This window comes from Sinocyclocheilus grahami, unplaced genomic scaffold (genome assembly GCF_001515645.1).
Source record: "Sinocyclocheilus grahami isolate Dianchi unplaced genomic scaffold, SAMN03320097.WGS_v1.1 scaffold505.1, whole genome shotgun sequence".
NCBI lineage: Eukaryota > Metazoa > Chordata > Actinopteri > Cypriniformes > Cyprinidae > Sinocyclocheilus > Sinocyclocheilus grahami.
In genome coordinates, this window is record NW_015505684.1 from 187,767 (window position 1) to 203,472 (window position 15,706).

The following is a 15,706-nucleotide window of genomic DNA, read 5'->3' on the forward strand; positions in this document are numbered from 1 at the left end:
ATACTTCCTACCCCTACCCGCAGGGGGAGGAGGAGCGCGAGTCGCGACACTAGCCTTCTGTGCTCGTCTCTGATCCTCAAACCGAGACGGGCCAGGAATCCTGGGTTGTTCGGGCTCAGACCTGGACCTTCGTGGAATGAAGGTTTGAAGGCCGCTGAGCGCGCCTTCGCCTCCCTGAACTTTTCGACAATCGTCTCAACGGATGTACCAAAAAGCTCAGAGGGCGAAACCGGGGCATCGAGAAGAAAACCCCTTTCTTTCCTCCCGATGTCTGCCAGGTTTACCCACAGCTGCCTCTCCGTTACTACCATCGCCACCATAGATCTGCCCATGGCAGAGGCAGCCTGCCTAGTAGCACGGAGAGCAAGATCCGTGGTGTGGCGCAACTCAGCCATCTCATCAGGAGAAAGGCCCTCGCCTTTATCCAGGTCTTTCAGCAGGTCAGCCTGGTATGACCTGCTGCTGCGTATGCCCTGCCATTTTTTTTTTGATGTAGCTTGAAGGGGCACGGATGGCAAGGAGGGAGTTTTGAGAGATGATGTCTCACCCATAGAGAGATAGCTAGCCAGCGTCTCTTCTACAGGGGGCATTCTCTCATAGCCATTTTCGCGCATCGCCTCGATGTTCGCATAACTGGTATGCTGAAAACGATGCATGCGTGAGGAAAACGGCCTCTTCCATTCCTTCTCGATCTCAGTATGGAGATCAGGAAGGAAAGGAAGGCTCACCTGAGCTGGAGGGTTATGGCCAGAAAGATAACGTTCCACGAGACGACCTCGCGACGTCACTTCCTTAGTCCGCTTCCACGGCAAGTCAAGTCTTGCCGTGGCGCGATCCACAACCTCTAAGAGCTCATCATACGCAGGGCAGGAGGGTTGAGAAAGCTCAGCCTCAGCTTCTTCACTCTCTTCATTCATTTCCTGCTCTTCCTGGGCTGGACCCAGCAGAGCACTGGCCCCTGGATCAGATGATGTCAAAGAGAGAACATCATCCTCCAGCGGCATAGATCGTGTGTGTCATCTGATGTCAAATAGCGATGACACGGATGCACACACCTTCTAAATGCTCTGCTAGTGCTCGCCATAATAAATAGAGATAGCTCTTTCTTTTTTTCCTGGAAATGCACGCTTCAAACAGAACAGTCAATGAAGACGAAGAAGAGAATGATGTGTGCTCCCGGCGCTTATTTATACTATAGTCGCACCGGTAGTGACGTCATGGCTGTCGCCGGCCAACGAGTTGGTGTTTTTTTCAATGTATGCTTCAGACACGGGTCACGACGAGGCGTTCCCCATAGCGCCCCCTAGAGGACGCAGTTCGAAGTTCCCATGAAAGGGACCATTACTTATTATCAATGTTAAAAAAAAAACATGAAACCATTTTTTTCAGTATTTATTGATTAACATAACGGTAAAGAACAGCATTAATCTGAAATAGAAAACTTTTGTAGCATTATAAATGTGTTTTCTCTCACTTCTGATCAATCTAATGCTTCCTTTCTGGGTCAAATTTTTAATTTCTGCTTTAACGAATCTTACTGACCCAAAACATCTGAACAGCAGTGTATAATTTTTAGTTACTGAATGCATAAATGTTTATAGATTATTGCGCACACAAAAGTAGTTGACTTAAGTTTTAAAAGAATAAATCACTGAACAATGAGGTTTCCTCATAATTAAACTCTTTTATTTCCCACTGATGTTGTTTCTTTCAGCGCATTTCAAACCAGCCCTTTGCTGCCATCATGTGTATTTCTGGAAAAAAATCATATGATTTAAGTTACATCCTTAGGAATTAAATATTTTGAATTCCTTTTATTTACAGTTTAAATGGAAGCAATTCAACAGATTTGATGTCAAGATAATATATTGAATATACGATATAAATATAGTTTATTAGGAAGAAAGCATACATATTTATTTATATATAAATATTACACTTTTTTGACATCTTGTTTCATTTAATTTTTAATTAAAAAATAATGTTAATTAAAAGCAATGTTGCTCAAGAAAAAAGAAAAATAATCAACATAAAAGAAAAACAAAACAAAACAGTTGGACAGATTGCGTCCAATGCAACTAGACAAAAGAGGCTGATGTGACATTCTGTGCTGGGTGTGTGAGCGCTCTGCGCATGCGCACTCATCCTTCTCTCCCTCCTGACCTCCTCCCGGTTCTGCTGCGCCGCAGCCGCTGATCAACTTCTCCCGTGAAAGCCGCTCTAAATCCTCCACACAGATCCAGGCACACACATGAGGCATGGCAGCTCTCTTCGGGAAGATCCAGATCGGCATTTATGTGGAGATCAAGCGCAGTGATGGTGAGTCACACCCAGCAGCAGCTCGTTTATCAGGCTGAGATGCAGTGTGTCGGTGCATCATCTTTGTTTAACCCGGTAAACCCGTTTAACGCAAGACATCTGGTGCAAACGACGGGAGAGGCTCGATATAGGCCTGTGCATAAACATACAATACCCTTCCGTCCTTGGCACGCCGTTGTATTGCCTGTTTTCGGGATGCATGCTCCTGCTAACCCGTTAGCGAATTTACGAATGCTACTATGGCAGAGGTTTGACTCATTAAATATTAATGAGGTCCTCCTGACGTTGCTTGGTAACCGCGTTCGAGCGTCTAGGCGCGGAATCAAATTCGTGAGCCAAAACGTCACCAGAATGTTAATCGCTGATGTGAGGATTTCAGCCAATCAGAGAAGCGTGCTGGGGAAACCGTGACGGAACCTAATTAATATTCATAAGCCAAACCTTCGCCATAGTACATGAATAAATTCGCAGTCTGTTAGCATCATCCTCGAGGAAGACGCCCAGAGACATCGCCTGCAAAACTCGTTTGTACTGCTGTTTTAGTTGAACTTTGTGTTTTAGTTTAGTTTGTTGTCATTTCAGGAATTTGCCTGAAGTCTAAAGTTAAGCCAAATTTCATTTTTCTGCCATGTATATTACAGACATGAGAAATAATTCATTTGAAACTGTAGTACAATAGTTAGTAAGCTAATAACTCAACCGTGTTAATTATTAATAAACACAAAATAATACACATTATACATAATAGCCTATTTTTAATACAATGCGGGTGTAGTTATGCAGGCATAGGGTCTTGTAAGTAGAAGGTTGCAGGTTCCAGACCTGAGCACACATTTAAAGGAATAGTTCACCAAAAAATGAAAATTTGCTAAAAAAACTAAACAATTTACACACCCTCAGGCCATCTGAAATGTAGATGAGTTTGTTTCTTTACTTGCTCACCAATGGATTCTCTGCAGTGAATGAGTTCAGACAGCTGATAAAAACATCACAATAATCCACTCCACTCCAGTCCATCAACTAATGGCTTGTGAAACAAAAAATAAGAAATAAATCCATCGAGATGTTTTTAACTTAAACCTTCAGTGAAAAAGTCATCTCATCTGAATCAGGAGAGAAATATGCACAGATTAAACACTGTTTGCAAGCCGAAACAGTTCTCAACAAATATGTGGGTGGATTTTGATGTGATGAACTATTTCACTGGAGGACGTGTTATTATGGATTATGGACCCATTTAGCTCCTTTTTTGGGCTTTATTAAGTGTTTGTAGTGCTCTCATAGAGCTGCAGATTTCTGCAGTAACCTGTTGTTTTATTATGTATTCCAGGACGAATCCACCAGGCCATGGTGACCTCACTGAACGAAGACAATGAGTGCGTGACGGTGGAGTGGATTGAAAACGGAGACACAAAAGGGAAAGAGGTGAATGTCTGATAATCATATTAAGTATGTCCATCATAATGCACTAAAGACAAAAGCTTATATGTTTCATTCATGGTTGTTTGTCTTTGTAGTTGTACATCTGTAATAGAGACACACTTATGTGTCAGAATCTAGGGAGATTTATTCTAAAGCAGCTTTTGTACCTCTGCCATAAAAAAGCAGTCTTTAGTTATTAAATGCTGTGCATTAATGTGTGTATGAAATATAAGAACCTAGACAAAGGTTTTATTGCTCACATGTTGCTCTTTCACAGCTAAATATCAACTTAATCTCAGATGTTTCTCCAACCAGTCCTCATGAGAAATGGTGGTATAACATGAATATGGATTGCAGCTCAGATCATTTGATCCTGAAAGAGTTCATATTGAGATCTCTGAGGCAAATCTGAGCGCACTTTCTGATCTTCATAGGAGTCTGTATTTTATCTCATTGCTGGAGAAACAGCTGAGATACTGAGATCTTGTTTTGTGTCCTGTGGGATGACTATTTTTAGCAGCTTTTACAACTGTGGAAAATCCTGTGTGCCGTGAGTAGAAGTGCTTTTGAAACTGGCAGCCTGATGCTCGTGCTCTCATTCTCCGTGTACAGATCGATCTGGAGAGCATATTTGCACTAAATCCAGACATTGCACCTGAAGAGGAAATCCCACAAAGTCCTGAGACCCCTCCGCCACCCGTGTCCAGTGCCATCAAAATCAACAAGATCCCTCAAAACAAGGTCTGTGTCTGTTTCGCTACACCATAATAGTCGTAACCAAGAGGAGGAATGAGCACAGCAGCAGACAGACAGATGATTGTAGCGCACTCAATATGGTTTTTATAACTTCTCAGATGGATTTCTGGACAGGAGTCATGAAGTCATAAAAAACTGTTTCCAGTTTTTACGGTCAAATCAATACTGGCTGGGTAATTACTAGACGTAAACATAAAAAAACACTAAAATACCTTGCATTGTGGCATCCTATGTTACCCATAAGCCCTTGCGTGTGTGTGTGTATCTATCTATAAAAATATACTACAAAAATATGAATGAGTTGTACTACTAAATTATAATAGTTTAAATTTTTTTCCATTTAATGGAAAGTAAAACTACCATGGTAAATTACTGTATACATGTAGCAACTAGTAGGCGGTAATGTGGCATGAATCCACTGTGAATGTTTAGATGTATATTGTAGATAAATGAAAAGATGGTGCAAATTGGATTATATGAAACATGTTTATTTTCTTGGATTCATCATTTCTAGAATCGTCGAACAGTAGCGCCACCGAAAAATGAAACGCCTGCAAGGGATAACCGAGGTATGATGCCATGTAAAAAAAATAAAATAATGACTGTTATTTTAGGCTTGTAGTCATTTCAGCTTGCTCAGGATTTTAAAATATTTTGATCTGAAAGCTTGAAATTAGTGTTATTTTAGTATTATTTATTAGGGACGTGACGATATCCTCGCAAAACAATTTGCAGTGTTTAACTTTACTTGTTGTTTATTGCTGCATATAATTCATTAAAATAGAAGTTTAATTTCATAAAGTACAAGTTGATTTCAAAATGCGCTTACATTTTTTGCATTTTGTGTTTTTCAATTGAATAAAAGATTATTTCATCATTGAAGATTTCTTTAAAAAGTCAAAAAATCTCGTCTCGTCTCGTGGGATAAGTGTCTCGTCACACCCCTATTATTTATATATTGTAATACTTCTTAAGCTTTTGAATTAGCTTTTATTTTCGTATTTTCAATTTCAATTGAACTTTTTTTAATATACATTTTTTTTTGTATATTTCTATTTAGCTTTATTTTTCTTTCAGTTTTAGTCATTTTAGTACTTAAAAGTCCCTCTGTAGTCAAATATTTTATCCCTTAAAACTTATCTTTGGTAATCAAAATGACATATTTAAATGTTCTCATGCCTTAAAATAGCTTGAATGTAACTCAACACCCGTGCCTCATTTACTATATGCTGAACTATGAATATGCAAATTAGCCCCGCCTCCACTCACTCACACCAGCCAGCACTCCGGGCTACTTTTACACTGTTGCCACGGGTTATAATGCAAGTTAGCGGTTCTAAATTCACATTAAACCACGGCCTCATGGGTTTTTTGGTCCAATTTATTTTTGGTTTTGTGCTGGTATTGGTATATTTTGCATGCTTGTGATAGGAATCGATCCCTTGACGTTATTGGTTTGTGACGTAGCAAACCTAGGGCTGTTTCAAAGCACATTTCTGGGAGTGCCATTGGGAAACTACACTTTTAAGGAGAAAATACTCCGCAATGGTGTTGATTAATGGATTGGCACATGGTTTGTCTAAAAAACATATTAAAAACACCACAAAGACAAATAAACAACATAAAAAACTTGATTTTCACTTAGGGCTGCACGATAAATCGAAATGGAATCGAGATCGCGATTCGACAGAAGCTGCGATTGTCATGCGTATCTTTTAGGGAAGCACGGTTCTGTGATCAGCAGTAAATCTCCATCCGAAGGCCAGAGGGCGCTCTCGCGCTGAAACTCCAAATACGTCTCGCAGAAGAAACCCAGAAAATGCCTATCGCTGCAGCTTAATAAACAGAAGATTCAACTGCTTTCATTAATTCAACGTGACTAATAAACACACGACTATGGCAATATACGGTTTATCTGAGTTCTTATTATTATAATTTTCATTAAAATAAAGTATATTTATAATGCAATGCCTTTATCACTGCTTAAATACTATGAAATATGTTGCGTGCCTTATTCTGTGTAAGAAGCCACATCATCTCACAGAAGGATTTATTTCAAACACTCGACTGACATGAAGTGAGTTTGGTGAAAAATTTTATTAAATGTGGTATTTTCACATGCTTTCAGATGGAGCAGCATTTACTACACAGAGCCGTAGTTCACTGAGAAGCTACGCAAACAGCTGTCATTATCATGAACGATTTCTTCGATTTCATAATCGCGCAATAAAATCGTCTGCGATTTTTTTAAAAAAAAGGGTTTTTTTTGCGTAACTTGTCAGTGAACTACTGCTCTGTAGTAAATGCTGCTCCATCTGAAAGCACGTGATAATGATTTCCTGCTGATTACAGAACCGGCATTACCATCAAAATGCGCATGACAATCGCATTTGATTAATCGTGCAGCCCTATTTTCACTACAGGGGGACTTTAAGTGTATTTTATTTCAGTTAGTTGCCAAGGCAATATTTCCAATTTTTGTTTAGTTTTTCATCTACGATTTATATTTTATTTCAGCCTTTTCAATTAACGAAAACATTTTCATAGACAAAGATAAAAATTGCCTTTAAGTTTTTTTCTTAAGTTGTTGATAGAGTAATAATATAATAACGGAAAAGCATTAACAAGCACACCTGTTCCTACTTAAATACTGTTTAAAGCATCCCAGGATGCACTTCATGAAGTTTTCATTTGTGTCAAATTTTGAACAACATTCCCATATTTCCATTTGTGTTATTTCAGAATGTTGATAACTTGCTATTATTTTAACATAATAGACAAAAAAAGCTTGTCTGTTTACATGTTTGTCTGATAGCTGTAGCGTTTGACCTGTCAATCTTTTTTTTATGGTCAGTGATGTGATCTCCATTATTCAGTAACTGTAGGTACGACTCGAGCGCGGCCGAGCCAACAGACAGAACCGCCTCCATCAGCGCCCATCCCGCCTCCACCCATCCAAAACCAGACCCTACAGCAGCAGAACGGTACCACAACACCTCACTAACGCATGCAATACCATTCGAAAGTTTGCAGTCAGGAGGAATATGAAAGAATGTTGTTTTCCACAAAAATATGAAGCAGCACAACTGTTTTCAGCATTGATAATAATCAGAAATGTTTGTTGAGCACAAATCAGCATATTAGAATGATTTCTGAAGGATCATGTGACATTGAAGACTGGAGTAATGATGCTTAAAATTCAGCTTTGCATCACAGGAATAAATTACATTCTACAATATATTAAATTAGAAAACAGTTATTTTAAATTCTAATAATATTTCACAATTTTACTGTTTTTACGGCATTTTTGATCGAGTAAATGCAGCCTTAGTGAACAGAAGAGACTTTAAAAATATATATATATAATCGTACTGACCCCAAACCTTTGAACAGTAGTGTAATTATTGACACACAGCGTGTGTATGTGTGTGTGTTGTAATGATGTTGAGAGTGTGTGATATCTGTAGAGGAGAGACTGAAGGGCTCTCAGCGCGTCACACAGCGGCCGTTGTCTTCGTCACATCAGAACAAAAGCAGTATTTAGATTTGTTTTCCAGAGATGAGCCCTCATGTTGCCATTGTTGAGGGAATCACTCAGACACGTTAAACACCTACTAATTCACACTGACTTCACAAAATGCCTGTTACAGTGAGGGAGTCAGGTTTAACTGATCAGAATTCTTAATGATAAATGTAAGTGTTTGTAAAATATTGAGTTTGTTTCCAGTGTCAGAGTTTTGTGTGTGTGTGTGTGTGTGTGTGCAGCTCGCAGGAAGTCCAACTGCGTGAAGGAAGTGGAGAAACTTCAAGAGAAGCGGGAGAAGAGACGATTACAGCAGCAGGAGCTGAGAGAGAAAAAAGCACAGGTGACAGAAAACACTGGAATACTAGTGTACTAGCAACAATGAAACTTTTAGTGTTGCTTAATATATATTATAATTATAAATATATTATATATTTAATCTATATAGTGAGGACTATGCAGTGTTCCCAGTAAGTCACAGAATGTGTCTGTGAAATTTCATTTCAAAATACTCCACAGATCATTTATTATATCATTTTGAAAATGCCTATTTTGAGTGGAAGCAGAAACGTGCAGTTTTTCGGGCCTGTCTCTTTAAATGCAAATGAGCTGCTGCTCCCCGCCCCCTTTTCCAGAATAGAGCTGCGCCTTTACAGCTCGTATCTGCTAAAACATCTGTATTGGTTCTGATTATCATGTTAATCGCGCTGAAATCATGCGTTTTAAACCATACGAGTTTAAACTTCTGATTTACTGTTACCTTAGAGCACACATCCAAATCACACGTACAGAAAGCGGCTGTCACAGCATGTGAGTACTAAACTAAGCTCTCATTCACACACAAGCTTACGTTAAAAACACGGTCAGTTATGAGTATAGAGTCGGTTATGTCTGTGAAGGTAAACAGCTGGGAAATAAATCACTTGTTTATTTTAGATCTGTGTGGCGGCAGCAATATACAGTAAATAAATCAATAAATGCACTGCTCTCTTGTCTGCTCTGAGGCTGGGACTCTAAACAGTGTTCTGTGCTCGTCTGTGCAGTTAAAGACAGAACAGTTAACATGTTTTGCTCAAACTTTCGCCATGGCATTAGAGCTGGTGTCGCTTGCGAAATCAAATGACGGTGCCTTGAGTGGAAGTTTACAGATTAAGGGGCGGTAATATTATAATGAGATCCCTGCAACATCACCAAGGGAGCGAAAAGCTTACCAAAACGAAGTTACTGGGTTAATCTTTTTCACGTTTCCTTGGTTGGTAGATGCACCGGGGACCTGATTATAGCACTTCAAACCTGGAAAAGTCAGATTTTCATGAAATGTCACCTTTAATTTGTGTCTTTGTTATATTGCATTAATTTTCTGCTATTGCTTGTAATTTGGTTATCTGAAGAAAAGGTTTTTAGCACTGAGCCCATAGTAGCAGGCAAAAAAAGTCTCAAAGTTTTAACCGCTTTATTTATTTATAAAAAAAAATTCTACAACTGGAGTACCTCGTTTGTGTTGTTTCCTAATGAGGATTTACATTATTTTACACATTGCATATTTTAGTACAAAAACCTGAAAGACTGTCTTGACTGTTGTCATATCTTAAGATTACTGATCTTGTGTGTGACTTGATTTAAAAAAAAAACATTTCAATTATTTATTTAAAAAAAAAAGTGTAGGCATATTTTTTGTTGTTAATGTCCCAATTGAGGAATAGAATGTAAAAATGTAAGATAAATGCTTATGTTATATGTTTTGGTTGCATTTGTGAGTTAATAAAAATGTAGATGGTTGTTTAAAATAGGTATATGATATAATAATATCGATATATCGATCGATATTCTCCTGTATCGTATCGTAGAATTTTTTTAAGTATCGGCAAATATCGTATCGCTGGGTATGAGAATTGATATCGTAGTGTATCGTGACGAACCATCTGATTTACACCCCTAATATTTATATATATATATATGTGTGTGTGTGTTTGTGTTTTATTGCCTAATGTGCATTGCAATTGTAATGTTATTTATTAATTTGTTGCTTACTGCACATTACAATTATAAAAATGTATCTGTTTGTTTATTTATTTATTATATACTATGAATATTATTGGCTTGGTGACAGATAGCATGTTATGTTTCTCATTTCTAAGACACTTTCAATTAAAGCATCTGCCAGGGTTATCATAGTTAACTAAAAGCATTAAAAAAAACAGTTTTGTTTCTTGAAATAAAATACACTTAAACCGAAATAAAAACATTTTATTTCAGCTAGTGAATAATGAATTGAAATGACTGTAACATTTCTTGTTTTCGTTTAGTTTAACATGGTGTACTAAAATACCTAAAACTGAAATTAAGATGAATAAAAACTATAGACATTTTAAAAATAATAATACAAATGACAAAAAATACTAAAACTTAAAAAATGTAAAGTAAAATGAAAACATTGGTCACATGACCTTACTATGTTGCTTATTTAACTCCGTGGATGGCATTCAGTTAATCATCTTAGTAATTAAATTAATTGGCATATCTAATTAAAATGAGTGAATAAAAATGTCTTGACTTAACATGGGGACTTGACAGCTCAAGAAGGTGATGTTATTATGTTATAAACTCTTACAATCAGGGTTTGAATTTAACTTTTTCACTCACCAGCCAATTTGGCTACTCAATTTTTAAGTTACCAGCCATTTATAACTTCTACAAGCCCGCCCCCCCCAAAATAATTACTGAAATAAACCAATAGTTTATAGCAGTCCACACTTGATGTGGCAAAGCAGGCGTTGCAAATCACTTGAACTTCTAGAACGAGGCATCAGTTTACTGTCGGGGATTTGTCGTGTCGCGCCACATGCAGTGTAGACAGCATCACTGATCATAATGGGTTCTATTGTATTGTTCTATTATTGTATTGTCTATTCTATTGTATTTTGGCTCTTTATTGTTGCTTCAATGCAAAGGAAACCAGCGCACCCGCCGCACCGTTATTTATTGGGTATGCTCAAGTAAGCTAGAAATGTGCAGATGCTGCAATTAGGCTGTAGTTAATATATCATGATGACTCACAAGTTCTGTATTTGCAGTAAATCTGCGCAATTCTGACTTGCCCAAAAAATTGAGTGAGCATAATTTACGATAAGTAACCCGCCAAATTGGCTAGTGATGTGACCGCGTTACCCACCACAGCTAATTTTTATCTGCATTTGGCGGGTGTCAATTTCGAACCCTGCTTACAATATTAACTGAGGGTTTTTTTTTCTATTACACAGGAGGTCGATGCCACAACCCCTAATTATGAAATCATGTGCATGATCCGAGACTTCAGAGCGAGTTTGGACTACAGACCGCTGACCACTGCAGATCTGGTGAAGAACTGCATCAGCACCATCATGTGCTCCACAGTTATTTCACTTGCGTGTGATATATTAGCTGTGTTGCATGTTATAATAATAGATATGTCTTAATAATATGTATATGTTCTCAGATTGAGGACCACAGGATATGCGTGTGTGTTCGGACGCGTCCACTGAACAAGAAAGGTAAGGATGAAATCTTGTGATTCTGTGTCGTCAGTGTGTTGGTGTTGTTTGTGATGCAGCTCATCATGTGTGTTGACTCAGAGCTGACCATGAAGGATCTGGACGTCATCACCATCCCCAGTAAAGACGTGGTCATGGTCCACGAGCCCAAGCAGAAAGTGGATTTAACCAGATACCTGGAGAACCAGACGTTCCGCTTCGATTACGCTTTCGACGACACCTCCACAAACGAAATGGTGTACAGGTCAGTTATTTGTTGTTTGACAGAGAAGAAAGAGAGAGAAAAAAATAACCTGTTCAGTCTCACGCTGTAATATATATTATAAATATTAATATATAAAAAATATATAAATACAGTTTGTGGAGTCTCACACTATGCGAAGTTACAAATATAAAAATTATTGATATATATATTTTTTTTAAATCTTTGTTCAGTTTCACACTGTACAAAGTCGCATGTATAAAAATATATAAATGTTATTTGTTCAGACTCAAGCTGTACAAAGCAACAAATTTACAAATATACATTTTTTATAAAATGTTAAAATATAAAAAATTGTTCACTCTCACACTGTACAAAGTAACGAATATAAAAAATATGAATATTTAAAAAATATAATTTGTTCAGTTTCACACTGTACAAGGTCATGTATATTTTTTTATAAAAATAAAAAAATATATAAATGTTGTTTGTTCAGACTCAAGCTGTACAAAGCAACAAATTTACAAATATATATTTTTATAAAATGTTAAAATATAAAAAATTGTTCAGTCTCACACTGTACAAAGTCGGTTTTGCAGTGTAAAAAGTAACAAATATAATATTTTTATACAAACAAATATAGTAAAAATATACAATTATATTATTTGCTCAGTCTTGCACTATACAAATGTACAAAAAAAATATCTTATTTTTCTGAAAATATAAAATGCCTTTATTTCTGAATAAAAGACTGTGTTCTAATCTGCTAATATTGTTTTCTCTGCCTACACGGCGTAGGTAACATTAGCAGGCAAGATCATTTATTTTAGAGACGAGAATGTAATGTCATTCTGAGGAAAAAAATATGAGAAGAATGATATAACATGCACTTATGAATAATAAGATTATAGAGTTCATATAATATAAAGGGATGCGTGTGTTTCAGGTTCACGGCTCGGCCGCTGGTGGAGACCATATTTGAGAGGGGAATGGCCACTTGTTTTGCTTACGGTCAGACGGGCAGCGGGAAAACTCATGTAAGCTGATCACAACACATTACTGGAACACATCTTCCCAGAGGCTCCTTTTATTTGTCATAATCGATTTTCCCTCCATTCCAGACCATGGGAGGAGATTTTTCGGGGAAGAACCAGGATTGCTCCAAAGGGGTCTACGCTCTCGCTGGTATGTGTCTGATCTGCTGTTTTTCTGTTCAGATATTGAGCGATCATTTTCCTAAATGTGACTGTGCTCTTCTTTCAGCACGGGATGTTTTTCTCATGTTAAAAAAAGCAAACTACAAGAAGTTGGATCTTCAGGTGTACGCGACGTTCTTTGAAATCTACAGCGGGAAGGCAAGTTCTGTGGTTCACATTAATAATTAATATAGTAAATGAGTTAATGAAAAATATAATAAAATATTTATTATTATAAAAATAGCGGTGTTATTGTAGTATTATTTATATTAGGGGTGGAGCAGTTCAACTTACTCACGGTTCGGTTTGTATCAGGGTTTTAGAGTCACGGTTTCGGTACGGTTCAGTATGTGCTATGTTTAGGCAAAAACTACACTGTCAAATAAAAATAAGAATAATCTATTTAACTACAAGCAACAGCACAAATAAATACAATAGAGTAAAGATACAAATAAAATAAACAGTGATTTTCAGTTTTTTTTAGGTAGGTCTAACATTAGTTTTTAGGTACAGAAATTGAATAAAGTAATGAAATGTAAAACAGCATTGCATATTTGACTGTATAAATGAAAGATTAATCTTTATTAAAGTTACAATAGCTATTCAATCAAGAGCAGTGAGTGATTTCTTTGTTGTTTGATTAATATTAAGAAAGTGCTGTCACTTTAAGACACTTAAGTACGTTCAGCCGTATGTCTGCTATGGGATACTTACCAAGACGGGTATTTTGACATAAGTTTTGTGTGAATTTGTCCATTTAAACAATACTTCAGAGAGAGCTTAATATTTGTGCGTGTTCTGAGGTGTGGGTTTGCGCGCTTCGGATGAGTGCACGCACAAATCTTCTCACTGCGCACGCGAGCTCGCGTCCTCTGGCTCTTAAATGTTTAAACTGGCAAAGCTTAAATGAGTTTAGCTTAAACACAGATATCAACATGTGCTGTTCAGGTCTCACCTGTGCGCCCGCTATCAGCACCCAGGTGATGACGGAATAAATGCTCATATTCCAGCATACGGGAGTCGCATTGAACAAGAGTGAATGGTTTGTCCACGGTTTTTTTTTTTCCCATCGCTGTTGTTGTAATGTATTGGGAAGCCAGAATGCGCATCCATCAACAGAAACATACATTAGCCGAACCCTGTTTGTTTTACGTGTTATTTACAGCAAACCATATTACAGATGCTTTGTCAGATTTAAGTTGAACCGCGGTCCTAGTGCATGCCGATCCGTGTGTGGAGAACCGTACTGTTCGATTTTTTTCCGTGAACCGTTCCACCCCTAATTTATATACTATTATAGTTTTGTGATTTGACATTTTTATTAGTTAACTATTTTATATTTGTATTAAAAAGTATTAGTTATATAGTTTATATTTCTATGTAACTCGATTTGTATTTCAGCTTTTATTCAGTTTGTGTATTCTGTTCAATTTTATTTCAGTAATTCTAGTACTTAAATTTATTTATTTTATTACTCATTATACAATGTTCTTTGAAATCTACATTGTAAAGACAAGTTCTGTAGTTCACATTAATAATTAGTAGTTAATTGTTTTAATTTGTTTTAAAATGTGAAAATAGTATTATTATTATTATTATAAAAAGCAGTGTTATTTTAGTATTATTTATATACCATTATAGTATGTATTAATTTTATGAATTACCTTTTATTTTTACTCTTCATTTTAATTTTAGAATATTTATGTTGCTTTTGTCTTTTTAGTTTGAGTTTTTAATTTCTATTTAGCTTTATTTTATTTGTTTTTAATTAAATTAAATTTTTTTCAGTAAATTTTAGTACTTCAACTTAAGTTAGTTAGATCTTCAGGAGTACGTTCTTTGATATCTACAGCGGGAGGCGAGTTTCATAGTTTACATGAATTATTAACTTGTTCTCAAAGTGCATTAAGTCAGATTTGAGTGGTCCGTTGCAGGTGTTTGACCTTCTGAACAGGAAGACGAAGCTGCGTGTTCTTGAAGACGGGAAGCAGCAGGTTCAAGTGGTCGGGCTGCAGGAGCGAGACGTCAAATGCACCGAGGACGTGCTCAAACTCATCGAGATGGGCAACAGCTGCAGGTATGACTAGTCAGAAGAATTTAAAAATACAATTCAGTTTAAGTTTAATTGGGGAAGAAAAAAAAAAAAATATATATATATATATATATATATATATATATATATATATATATATTCAAAAAGTTTTTGACCAGTAAGACCTTAAAAGTAATGTTTTTTTTTTTAAAGAAGTCTCTTCTGCTCACCAAGCCTGCATTTATTTGATCCAAAATACAGCAAAAGCAGTAATATTGTGAAATATTTTTACTATTTAAAATAACTGCTTTCTATTTGAATATATTTTAAAATGTAATTTATTCCTGCGATCAAAGCTGAATTTTCAGCATCATTACTCCAGTCTAAAGTGTATCATTATTATCAATATTTAAAACAGTTGCGTACATTTTTTTTCAGGATTCGTTGGTGAATAGAAACATCCAAAGATCAGCATTGATCTGAAATAAAAAGCTTTTGTAACATTACACACTATACCATTCAAAAGTTTGGAGTCAGTATAATTTTTATTTTTTTGGGGGGGAAAGAAATTATATAAATTAATACTTTTATATAGCAAGGATGCATTAAATTGATCAAAAGTGATGACGGTGACACTTGCTTGGTGAGCAGAAGAGACGTCTTTAAAAGAAACATTAAAAATCTTACTGTTCAAAAACTTTTGACTGGTAGTGTGTGTGTTTATGT

General features: G+C 36.5%; 1 protein-coding gene across 3 annotated transcripts in view; it reads left to right on the forward strand.

The window, feature by feature from the left end:
- Positions 1–2,121: 2,121 nt before the first annotated feature.
- Positions 2,122–15,706, forward strand: part of LOC107554527 (kinesin-like protein KIF2A) — a 22,102-nt gene continuing 8,517 nt past the window's right edge. For all 3 annotated transcript variants that reach the window (XM_016237048.1, XM_016237049.1, XM_016237050.1), the window contains exons 1-13: positions 2,122–2,319; positions 3,650–3,744; positions 4,354–4,482; positions 5,012–5,066; positions 7,374–7,481; positions 8,263–8,363; positions 11,281–11,376; positions 11,496–11,550; positions 11,632–11,794; positions 12,699–12,789; positions 12,874–12,937; positions 13,016–13,107; positions 14,883–15,025. In XM_016237048.1, coding sequence (XP_016092534.1) covers positions 2,259–2,319; positions 3,650–3,744; positions 4,354–4,482; positions 5,012–5,066; positions 7,374–7,481; positions 8,263–8,363; positions 11,281–11,376; positions 11,496–11,550; positions 11,632–11,794; positions 12,699–12,789; positions 12,874–12,937; positions 13,016–13,107; positions 14,883–15,025 — 1,253 coding nt within the window. In that variant the 5' untranslated portion in view covers positions 2,122–2,258. The remainder of the gene's footprint in view (positions 2,320–3,649; positions 3,745–4,353; positions 4,483–5,011; positions 5,067–7,373; positions 7,482–8,262; positions 8,364–11,280; positions 11,377–11,495; positions 11,551–11,631; positions 11,795–12,698; positions 12,790–12,873; positions 12,938–13,015; positions 13,108–14,882; positions 15,026–15,706) is intronic.